Below are 12,648 nucleotides of genomic sequence, written 5' to 3'. Positions count from 1 at the left end.
AAAATATTAAAGGCGATGAATTAAAAACAAACAAACAAACAAAAAACCATCAAGTGAATGGGTCATATGTGAAGATGTACATACTGAAAACCTAAAAATCCAAAAATTAAAGTTAAAACACAAAGAGAGAAAGTCTATACCGCGTAAACAGAAGGACACAGTTATAGTGTAAGACCGTAATAACATACCTACAATCTGGGAAAACTGGTAGCTAAACCAAAGCATTTATTTTTATTGAGTCTCTATTTCTACTTATCTGTATAAATGAGGAGGTCCTACTTTCAAATCAGAGTTGAGAAAGTCCCCACAAGGGCTTTGTAGTGCAGTGGGGTGTGATGATTTCAGTTAAAGTGAGACGATTTAACAATGTGTTAGTCCCTACAAGATACAGGTTTGTGAGCTATACAATCACTACTGCTATTTAGAGGCAATAAGGTAACTAGTGAGACACGTGGCTAATATCCATTTAGTTCAGCTTTATTTACTTTGTAGTTTCAGTTCACAACAATTGTCTAAAGGTGTTTTGTATTGTAATGTAAAGAAGCCCTTTAAACAAGCACTGGGCAATGGTAGGGAGGATGAAGGGAAGAAGTTTTAACAGGAAAAGCAGATCTAGCATAAGCAGTCTCTGACTGGTTGAGGGTGAGGGGAAAGAATAAATAGACAATATAGTTCCAAACACATTTTGTTTAAATATATTTATTGAAAATAATGCAAGCTGTGTTATAGATTCTCCACTGTGTAACATTGAGTTTTCACCTTTTAGGGACATGATATCTATGTTGGGACAAACAAACTGTTAAACAACAGATGTCAGCATCTCTTTAAACACTGTCTTTATTGAATATAAATCACAGTTACAGTGTCCATCATCGGTACTAATGTGAATGAGCATTATAATTAGTCAAAATGTGCACAAAATTTTAAAAAGCCTTTGTATGTTATACTGCATACTGCTCTAGCTATCCTAAAAATAATATGCAAATAATATGCAAAAGAAAAAAAGGCCAACGTAAGGGCAGCTTTTAATCATTATCTTATAATCTATTTTTGTGTTCATCCATATAAAATGCCAATATATACCTCAGATCATTTCCTTTTCAGTTATAGGAATTCTTTAGAAAAATCCCACAAATAACATATCATAGGAGCAAGTCAATAACCACTAAGAATCCAAATACAGTCAATTTAATGTCAAATATTCCTGTTGCAAATACACTCTATTTCACTGTGTAATTGCAAAAATAAATTCATAATTTTCTCTACTAGATCCTCATCAAGCAAAAGTCATGTTACATAGAAAGTACTAAAAACTTAGGATACAAATATAAACTTACAGCTGATCCCATGTCCCTGGTACATAATACATAAAGGTATAAATTTAAAACACTTTATTTGTTTAAAGAAATCCTGACAGTGCTGGACTCTTTGCAACAATCTCAAATATTTAAAAATTAAATATATGGCTTCATAATTTGAACACAAATGAGTCCTCTAGTCTGATTTCTGGCTAAATACTGTAGATGGTTAAATCCAAAAACCCACACAGAAAAACATAGCAATGTACTGGAGGATATCCTTTTAACATATTCTGAAGGTCGTAAAAAAAAACACTATGATTTTTTCCACTGTATAATTATTTTATCCCAATTTAGATTTAAAATGTGTAATTTTATATATTAAGTTTAACCAGTACGTCAATTAACATATTGAATATCATTACTGTCATACAACCACAGATCTCTTTTTCACAATGAACTCCTATACATCAAGGCACTTTGTCTGTAAACACACACACACGCATACCAGCACACACACGCACGCACACACAGTATATAAAATTTGCATAGATTCTGCATAATTGTCATGGAAGCATTAATTCTGCTTGCCTATATAAGATATCTATATCTAGGACAATTAAGGCCATTGGCACGTCATAATGGCAGTCACGCCATAATTTAATGGCGTGACTGCCATTTTACACAGCATGTACACACAAAGATGAAAAAAAAGAATTCAAAATAGAGAAAAATATACTGATAGGCGTGTAACCATATAATCAAAAGTACAGATACCTTAATCAGCGTTACGAACGTCATTGTTAACTTTTGAAACTAAATGTGAAACAGTTTGCTGTGGAATTGAAGTCAGATTGTTTAATGTTACAGTTATAGTTATATGTTATCGTTTTCTTCACTTAAAAATGAGCTGAGAACAGGTCCTTATCATTCCAAAGATGACTTCTGCTGACGACACTGCATGCTGCTACAGACGCACACTTATTTTCTCACTGTTCCTGGCCATCTTCCCGCAGTTCTGACGGGAGGAATTTGTACTGCTGCTGTCTGATCATGGCCAACTTCTTCCTGGCTTCCTCCAATTCCCTTTCTTTCCGTAGCATCTCCTCCTGAGCGGCAATGATCTACAACACAACACAATTGGTCAGCATGTCACCACACTTAAGAAACGCTTGTTTCACAATCACACACATGAAACTGAACTTAAGTCAGATGAACAGATCCCAATCCAGACCTCTGCACACTTAAGTCCTAACCCATACAAAAGATATGAACTTGACCTTTCTTCCTATAAAACAGCGGTGCGTACAGCTGAGCCACATGCCCATCCTGGGTCAGTACTTCCAGTTTCCCTTTTTCTAATTCAGTCCTATTCTGCTGAGCTACCCAGTTGTTACACTTCACAGTCACACATACACATGAGACAGTGCTTTATCACGATTATAGAAATGTAACACAAATGAGTTTACAACACACAATGAGACTGAAGGCAAAGTTACATGTAGAACATGTGCTTTGGATCTCTAACTTACCTGAGCAATACCTCCCACCATCTTACTCTTGACCACCACAGCCTGGGCATCTTGTTCTTCAAATGCTGCTTTTTGTGCTGCTTTCACCAGATTATCAGAGGCTCTTTTCACAGCATTTCCAGCAGCCTGCAGAAACACACACACGATTTCAAGTCAAATCACAACTTAAAGGCTTTAAACTTGAGTAAAGATGGAAAACATTACAAAAGAAATGTATAAAAGACACTCAGTATGTCTAACCAATGGTCTATGATTTGAGTCTTTGAGGTGCATGTAGAACAGAGTCATCAACCTTTCTCTACTAAACAGCAACTCCTGGAAAGGCAGTAATGAGTCCAACTGGGCTCTGACAGAAAACCATAACAGTTGTTTTGTTCTTGACACAGGAGGAAAGCTATAAAAAGCAACAAGGATCAGTCCCAAACATCAGTCAAAGCCAAACAATTCTTATTGGGCAACTTGGCTCAATGAAGACAAGGTTTCTCCTTTTGAGGCTCAGTGGGCTGAATCAGCCAGTGGGCTGAGACGAGAAAAAATAATTAAATAACAACACAGTAAATCTGTTTGAATCCAGGAACATCCACTTCCACACAGACAGAAAATTTCTCTTGGAGCCCTTTTCCCTCCCTGATTGTCTAAATATCATATATCATCATGTAGGCACAATGCATAAAACAAAATATTATGTCTATGAATTCTGTTACCTTAAGGAGAAGAATGAGGTGCAACACATGTCACTCCCAAACCTTAGCCCTAAAGACATGAAGATAAATCTCGAAATCTTTAAGGTACGTGGCCTGTGGCCTTGGCTAATGAGTTTGGTTGGAGGCATGCAGTTACAATTTCCACTGCACTGATGCACTTTCAGTACCTTCACACAGAGCCCACCTTTTGAAATTACATCCTCCCAAATGGGGAGCATGAGCATAGTAAGAAAACCAAAAAAAAGAAAAAAAGATTCTGTTCATCTGGACGTAACGTTTTCAGTGGGAGAAATGTTTCGGTATCATCCAAGTGACTTCTTCAGTCTCAGCTAACTGCAGGTTTCCCCAACCTTATAAACAGTACCTTTGCACAATAAATGAAACTAGCCCAGTTAATGAACAATGGATTGTGAGGCCAGTTCCTTGATCATTAATATGCAAATTATCATGACCAATTGAGCAATCATGGTCAATTGAGCAATTATTGTATGCCTCCTCTGCAGGTGATGTAGTGCAAATGGACAATGGAAACGAGTGCTGTGGTGAAATGTTCGCAACTTTAACAGCCTGAGTGGCACCACAACAACAACACAAGCCAAGAGAACAACGTCTCTCAACGTTACAGCCATAAGCTATATTTGCAAGTGTAAAAACATGGCTACATTAGGCAGTTCCAAGTGCTTGATGTGCAGTTTGCATTGTGCTGATGTCCAAATGACAGAAAAACAAAGGTAAGTTAAAAAGCACAACATTTAAGCCTAGTAACTATAGTACCTGAAACTAAAAATACATTTTTAGTATTAACACAGCTCATTTTTGTTCATCTAATTCTGAGGTGGTCAAGTGGGAACTTGCTTTCAAATTACAGAATCATTAGACACCTCTACATGGACTCACTAATCCATACTGCTAGGATCTACAGCAATGACATCGGAATGTCATTCGGACAGGAGAAGTGCTATGTGATGCCAGAGGTAAAGCAGTCAAAACTGAGAAGACTGAACTACAAGAAGGCAACATTGCAGACAGCATCAATGGACATTATGCTGTGTGACTTTTTATTCGTTTGCTAACAGAAAATGTTATTGTGGCATATGATTGCGAGGATTCTTCTTATAAATTAATTAATATGAAATATTAGATTTTTGTAGGTGGTATAACATAAAATATTAACTATGTTATCCCCAAACTACTGGCTGCAATAAAAAAAGAGTTCAAAAATCCTTCTTTCCAGAAATATTCAAACATTTAATAGAGAAACCATTAATACAGAATATAGCTAAGAGCAAATGGTTCTAGTGTAATCATAGATCAAGGCTAATATTTCCAGTTCTTAGTGCTATGTGTGGACTGGGTAGATTGTTTCCAGAGCTCTTGTAGACATAAATGTATGAGAATTACTGTGGTGGCAGCTGCAGGTCCAAAAGAGGAGGAGATAAGCCACTGCTGATTGGATCAGAGAATATGAGTTGGGCTGGCAGGCCGATGTGCTCACAGCTACACTCAAAGATAGTATTTTTGGGTGGATGAAGTGACAGGAAATACTTGTACTTTCTGTTATGTCTTGCAACTGCCGAGCATCAGTTACACCTAAAAGGTCATAACAACCCTTTTGAGCAGAGTTTGAACATGAAGAAAAAGGTTTTACATCTTTTTAAAGAGTCACTAATTTTACACAAGGGTAAATTTGTTATACCAAACCTGTGAAAATGCTTTACTATCATTATATAACCAATTTCTGAGCCTTAAACACCGACTCTGCAGGAGCTTTGCCCATTCTGAAATTATATACCCAATGATGTCACAGAAAGAAATACATCTCTGAGCAGCATTTAATAAATACTGAAAGAAAGCAATATGCAAAGGGCATTCTTACTTGTGCCAAATATAGAGCATGCTAATCCTTGTTAGCAGCTGTACAAATCATGCAGCTCACCTGTAACCCTAAACTTTGAAATTCCAGCCTATTAATACACTATAATATACTGTGTGCTCTCTAAAAGCCTCAGCTGTTGCAGAATGACTAATGTTATTGTCCCTTCAGTAGAACTGTAGTGTTGGAATCATAAGTAGAGATGACGAGCACACATCTCACCGTGAATTTGCCCATGTCAGATCTAATTTTGGACCTAACTCTTTGCTTTTCAGTCTTGAGAAAATGGCTCAAGCTAAAACAAACTCAATACAAACAGTTCAGTGATATCCTTGTAAATATGTAGATGACTACATAGCTATTTATCTTAAAATTGATCTTAAAATGCTACCACAGCTACATCTATTTTAATATGACAGTCACTTAGCTTTGTAATGCATCTGTTAGGGGTCTGGCTAAATGGGTCATTTCACACATGGTTCAAAGGCTGCACAGCTTTAAGGAACTGCCATGATTGAAACATCTTTTCACCATTGTGCACCACTTTTGTCTGGGTTCCCGCTTCCTAAGTTACTGTCCATAATAACCCATGACGTCATGTTTACCTCTCCAGTTGTGTTAAGTGTGTTATAAATAATGTTTTTTTTTTCATGCAGAACAAACAAAATGTGAAACTGATCTTTCCTTGTCCTGTTGTTTATGTTCATTTATCGGGCTGGCTACACACACTCTGTCTCTTCTTGACAGTTGTGACTTTGACCTCATCATCTAGCCAAATAAGGCCTTTTAAAGTGGCACAGTAACAGAAGTAATAGTAGCTCTCCTGTGTTTTTGCGCCTTGAGAAAAATTAACATGCAGTGCTGACCTGGAGCCTCTTCATGGTCTGTGAGTCCTGGTCAGCCTTGACCTTGCAGGCTACCAGCAGCTGAGCAGTGGAGGCTGCCACCTGCTTTGCTGATGAGATGAGCTTCTCCTCACTGGCATGTCCCTGTACTGCAGAGTTTGCTGCCTCACACAGGTTGTTGGTTGCTGCAGCGACCATTCGAGCCTATGGAGTCAAAGTTCTCAGTGGTTAGATGTTTTAGGAATACCTTTAAAAAAAATTACGAAATTATAACAGGAGACTTACAGCTGAAATAAGCCCCTGAGACCACTGTCCATCATCTACGGCATTAGCTGGGATTGCCCCCACCTGAAAATCCAGGATAATTATTTTTGACGGACATCATAATGACATTTATGAATGAATGTTACTAAACTCCTTGATAGAAATGATTATTAGCTTTATTTGTGGGATTTCGCTTATGTTTAAATGCACATATCAGTTCTTTTGTTGGTTCTCACATACCTTCCCTTGAGCCACCAGCTCCCTCTGTGCTGCTGAAGCAGCTTTTACCAGAGCACTGGTGGCAGCTGCAATAGACTTGGCTGCCTCCAGAATCTGCTCCTCAAAGTTCAAGCTCTCATCGGCCTCCTGTTTGAGAGAACAAACCACTAGTAAAGAAAAATGCTGCACTATGATTAACTGTAGAATAGAACAGACTAGCTCTTTATTGTCATTGTACATGCACACTGAAACTATGGATTCCCCATGCCAGCTGTGCAGGAATTAAATATAAATAGTAAGACAGCAAGAATAAATAAGAAGAGGCTGAGACAAAAATATTCAGACAAAAAATGAATAGGGCTTGTCTACAGGAAATATTGGTTTGAAGAATAAATTAATAAGTATGAAAAGTATTAAGAGCGTCAAGAATAAGCTTTGTGGTGCTGCCATTATCTGTGTTGTGAGTAGTTGTCAGCACATAAGAGATGTGAGACACAAAATGACTGTGACCTGGTGTTGAGGTTAACAGGATCAGTGTGAATACTTGTGCTCTGTAAAAAACCCTCTGACCTTGGGCTTAGTCCTCGGCCTCAGCTGCTCCAGTTTCTTGGCAGCAGCTTCAATAGCGGCTGCTGCTCCCAGCAGTTCATTCTCTGCAATGACAGTGGGATCCTCAGGGTCCACCCACTCTGTGCCTAAAAGACACGGGGGAAAAAAAGAGTACTGTCACTCTGTGCTCAAAAACACATTTTAAACTCTTCCATCAACCCCAACCTAGAATCCTATGGGCAATAAGGGGTTTACCTAGTTAGTAGCAGTGTTTACCTACTAGGTGGCATGTAGCAAATTGAGGCTATAGGATGCCACACAGGTTTCCTATTTGACACTCCCTATTGACACAGACAGTGACTGAATCAAAACTACCTGATCTTATACCATCTAGTGTCTAATAATAATGATGATGATAATAATAATAATAATAATGACAACTAAAAACTTGGATTTGTATAGCGCTTTACAGAACAGTAGAAAAAAAACAGTGCTATATATTAATCCTTTAACTTCAGGCAAAGTTGTTAAAGATCAAAGATTTAGATACCTTTCATGGCCTCAGCAGCCTGGATAAGCTCAGTGACGGAGCCTGCCACATGCTTGGAGTAGCTGGCCAACTGCTGCTTCAGATCATGAGATGGCTTCATGATGATCTGTGTATAAAGGAAGAAAGTCACAAACTTTATTACTTTGCTTCATTCACCTGTTGTTCCTATACTGCATGTACTTGAATTAATCAAATCCCAGCCTGTACTAAACTAATGCTAAGATAATCAAAGTAGATGACATTACATTGCACCATACGTCACTCTCCTTTGAGTCAAATATCTAAGCTTTACAGATACTATCTAGTAAGGCAGTAATGAGCCTGTATCATATCACCTTTTAGTAAAGTTCAACTACAAATCTGGATGAACATCAAGTACAGGGGCAATAAGAGCAGTGCGGATAGATGAAAACATGCATAAAATTAAAACAAAAAAATGTGTAAAATTACAATTCTGTGCTCTTTATTCAAATTCAAGATGTGACTTTATTTCTGTATGTTTACATTTTTCCAGTTATACTGTGTTGTGTAGCAAGACTAGACTAACTTCCCGATATACTCAGGGATCTATGTTGTGCCATCCTAGATAGTGGTTCTGACACTCAAGTCATGAGCCTCCTTCCTTCCCCTTAGCGTACAGTGTCAGGTTGCAGGACTTGGGATAAACCCTATACGCATGGAGGGTTTTGTCTTGATGTCAGTGGCTTCTATCTACTCCTTTGGGCATATTATAATTCCAGCAGGATATCTGACAACCAGCACGGCATAGGTGTCGATTGCTCAGATTTTGTTCTTCCTTTTCAGCTGACTCCTCAGGGCTTGCCTTGCTCTTTGCAGGTATTTGATGATTGCAGCTTTCCTAGTGGCCTCTTCATGGTTCCCATTTGCCTGTGGGATACCCAGGTTCTATTTGAAGCTGTGGACTAGTTTTTATATAGCTCTTTTCTACTGTACCTGAGCACTCAAATTGCTTTATACAACTTGCCTCATTTACCCATTCACATCCATTTATATAAGTATGTTTTTCTCTTTTTTTCCTGAGAAAATGCTTTCTATCCAAAATTCACACGCATATTTACTTTGATGGATTCATGGATTCACCAGAGAGTGTCTTGCCAAAGGATATTTGGCATGCAGACTGCAGCAGCCGAGGAGCAAAGCACGAACCTTCCGATTAGAAGATTTCTCTCCTGAGGTACAGCTGTCCTCAATGTCTGAAAAGTCTCCTTCTGGTAGTGCAATCCGCTTAGTTCTGACTACATTCCTTCTCTTTGTTACCATCCAATTGCACTTGTCCAGTCCGAATGACATTCCAATGTCATTGCTGTAAATCCTAGCAGTAAGTCGATGTCTCATTCACTTTGGCATACAGCTTCATGTCATCCATGTAGAAGAGATGAGTCATGATTGCGCCATTCTGTAGTTGGTATCCATAGCCAGTCCCATGAATGATCTCATTCAGGGGGTTTAGGCGTATGCAGAACAGCAGTGGGGACAGAGCAACTCCTCAGTAAATACCATACTTGTGTTATTGGCATGAAGTTGGTCTCTAGTGCTGTTCACCTCATCCCCATTGAATTTATGATAAAACCTCTTCATTTAGTTAGTTAGCCATTCTCGTGCCTCATCCATTAGCACTCTCTCCGAGATTGGAGGGTTGGAATGATGAAATCTCCCCCCTGACCTGATGTCTTGGCTCCCTCTCGCTGTAGAATTTGTTTTGTACCTCATCAATCTCTAGTTGTGATAGCAGTTGCTTCTTCTGGATGTTGGAACACTGATCTACTAGTTATTTCATCTTTAGTCTAGACGTTGCTATTTTTTGTTTTTTACTGTAATTTTATATTCTTTCAGAATGAATTTCTGAAAAAGGTGCTTGTTATGCATTTCTCCTTGCTGAGGGTACTAGTGATTGTGGTGTAAATGCTGTCATGACAGAGGCTTAAAATTCCTGTTATTCACTGCTCTCCATATCATCTTACCACCAATACATGCTCCAGCAATCCCAGATATCCAGAAGCACATTCTTTGCCATAGCGCAGAGCTCTCATTTGCACGTCTTTGCTGACCTCTGGGTGGTAGGCAGCTTGCTGCAAGGCAAACAGTAAGAAAAGTCAGTCAGTGATAGCAAGGGCAGAAAGTGTGATTATAATGTGATTATAAGTAGTCCCATGTAATTTGAATATTGGAAATGCCAATATTATAGTGTCTAAGTTGTATGTATATATTTTTTGTCATTATGACAAAAATACCTACCAAACTATTCTCTGAGACCTCATTAATTACTGCACATTGAACTTTGTTTGGCAGCCCATGAACAAACACTATTTAGTAGTTCATGGTCTGTCGTACCTTGCAGGAGTGCAGCATCTCAGCAATGGCCCTTCTGCTAAGGTTAGCTGTGGCAATGATGTCTTCCTGACGACAAGAGTTCCCAGCAGCCACTGCCTTTGCTGTTGCCATTGTGATTCCTTTAGTCATGCGGATGAACTCTTCTGGTGTGGTGGTCTTTGCTGGAGGATCAGCACTGTTGAAGACCTATGTGATAAAACCAGGTTGAATGTTAGTGAGTTTTCCTTGTGCATTAATTTACTTACCTCATGACAGGTACAGGACACGTGGTCCCAAAAGCTATTTTATGTAACACCAAGGCCTTTAGTCAAAACTTTCTTCTTGCTGCCATAAGAAATCTTTGAGATGGCAGTTGCCTGAAAAGTTTTGAACTGGGAGATATTAATATTATGCAGATGAGGGTTCTTATTCTAAAAGCTTTTCACTGGCTTGTGAAACAGGGGTTAGGAAATGGCCATGGCCCCTGTGGAGGAATCTCCTGTGTTTTAACTGAATCCTTTGCAGGGTATTTCCAACTGGCTTAAACTGTAAAGAAACATTTATCCCACACTCACAGCCAATTCCTGTTTGATGTGTTCAATAGTGGCCTCCAAAGCTCTCGTCCCCTTGGTGGCTTCATCCTCCACAGCCTTCACAGTCTTCAGGAGCGATGTTACATTGGTCACCATCACCTAGAGGAGTCAGGTCAAATTATGTGGTAATACATTAGAGTGATGAAAATATCTTAAATATTTGATACATTATTTTGAAACTAGATGTCACTAGCATATTTTAATTTGATTTTTAAAATATGTAGCACTTAACAGAAATATTTAAATATATATACACTATATAATAAAAAGTATTTTATATATTATATTTGTTACATATTAGAAAATATTTTTGTCTCTCCTTCTCTTCATATGCTGTCTGTTTTCTATTGTAGTGGACAGCATTTTGGGTTTTTTCATCCAGAAGATGTTGCTTTTAGGTTTTTGACATTTAAAAAGGTCATGAAGGGCTGTTTTTTTTCTGGATACAGACCAAGTACAAAGTGCTCTGGATTTGGTGAAGGCTCTTTTTAAATAATCCTAACAACTGAACAGATTTATGTGTTAATCTTAAGCGTGTATTCATTGTACTGGTAAGAATTACACTGCAACATAATTACAAATCCTCTCTTAATACTTCGATTTTCCAATCTTGGTTCCATGCAATTAGATTAGAATAAAACTGCATGTACACATAAAATTGTTTTTAAAAGTTTGTTCATGTTTTTTCAGGATCTAGAATTAATTTTATTTTTTTGTGTGCTTTTATAAAACTTAAACCAAAACAAAATGTATATGTGTGTTTCACTACCTGTTCAATATCAGCATCTGGACATGTATTTAGATCCTGAATGTTTTGAAGTCCTTAGAAGCATAAACTCAGATATAACATCTATTACTCTAGTTCATTTGAATATTTTCTCACATTGTAAAAAAAAAAATCAATGACTTGCTTGCCAATAAATATGTGGGAAACAGTAGCTTTACACCATAATTTCATGTGTGGACAATGATAAATATAATTTCCTGAAAAATAAAACATTACAAATCTGTCAAAGCACAGATAGAACTGCACATTTGTAAAAACTTTTGGTCATTCAGTGTAAAATCGCTAAGTGCTTCCCACCAGATCCTTTCAGAATCAGCTATTTTTTGTATACTTTTAGCAGATTTAATGTAGCCATGTAGCCTTTATACCACAGACCTGCACATTATAAGGCAATTTCAAGTTGCCTTATTTTTTCAAATGGTGTCAAGCCCTTGTAACTACTTCTTGTAAAGTATAGGAGGTAGCTAAATAGGTCAGCTAATTAGGGCAGGGTTAGCTCAGTAGGTAGAGTGGTGGCCATGATCGGAAGGTCGGGGGTTCGATTCTCCTGAACAGCTACTCTGAGGTACCCCTGAGTAAGGTACCATCCCTACACACTACTCCCCGGGCGCCCAATGGCTGCCCACTGCTTCACTGAGTGAATGGGTTAAATGCAGAGAGGAATTTCCCGACGGGGATCAATAAAGTACACTTTGGGTGGCTGTAGCTCAGGTGGCAGAGCTAATCATCACTAATCAGAAGGTCGGTGGTTCGATCCCAGGCTGCCTCCTGGCTGCATGCCAAATATCCTTGGGCAAGCCCATATTTGCTGGTGGTGGTCAGGCGGTGGCGCCTGTGTCCGGCAGCCTCGCCTCTGTCAGTGCGCTACAATGTAGCTTGCCATCGCCAGTGTGTGAATGGATGAATGACTGAATGCAGTGTAAAGCGCTTTGGGTTCCTTAAGGACTAGAAAAGCGCTATACAAATGCAGGCCATTTACCATCTAAATGAAATGTTCAAGCTGTTAAAAAATTGTTCAAATGTTAAAAATTACAACCACGTAAAAGTCAAGGTGTCTATCTATCTGTTGTAAAGTGTCAGCAAATAAAACTGACTTGAACTGA

At 38.4% G+C, this 12,648-nt stretch overlaps 1 protein-coding gene across 2 annotated transcripts in view; it reads right to left on the bottom strand.

Annotated features, from left to right (window-relative positions):
• Positions 1–683: 683 nt before the first annotated feature.
• Positions 684–12,648, bottom strand: part of tln1 (talin 1) — a 60,655-nt gene continuing 48,690 nt past the window's right edge. For both annotated transcript variants that reach the window (XM_006797313.3, XM_006797314.3), the window contains exons 48-57: positions 10,741–10,857; positions 10,187–10,372; positions 9,817–9,924; positions 7,835–7,940; positions 7,306–7,430; positions 6,757–6,882; positions 6,538–6,600; positions 6,274–6,456; positions 2,831–2,956; positions 684–2,422 (exon numbers count right to left, since the gene is read on the bottom strand). In XM_006797313.3, the coding sequence (XP_006797376.1) occupies positions 2,288–2,422; positions 2,831–2,956; positions 6,274–6,456; positions 6,538–6,600; positions 6,757–6,882; positions 7,306–7,430; positions 7,835–7,940; positions 9,817–9,924; positions 10,187–10,372; positions 10,741–10,857 (1,275 nt within the window). In that variant the 3' untranslated portion in view covers positions 684–2,287. The remainder of the gene's footprint in view (positions 2,423–2,830; positions 2,957–6,273; positions 6,457–6,537; positions 6,601–6,756; positions 6,883–7,305; positions 7,431–7,834; positions 7,941–9,816; positions 9,925–10,186; positions 10,373–10,740; positions 10,858–12,648) is intronic.

This window comes from Neolamprologus brichardi, chromosome 7 (genome assembly GCF_056152115.1).
Source record: "Neolamprologus brichardi isolate AB-2024 chromosome 7, ASM5615211v1, whole genome shotgun sequence".
Classification (NCBI taxonomy): Eukaryota; Metazoa; Chordata; class Actinopteri; order Cichliformes; family Cichlidae; genus Neolamprologus; species Neolamprologus brichardi.
This window is presented reverse-complemented; position numbering and strand designations above follow the sequence as displayed.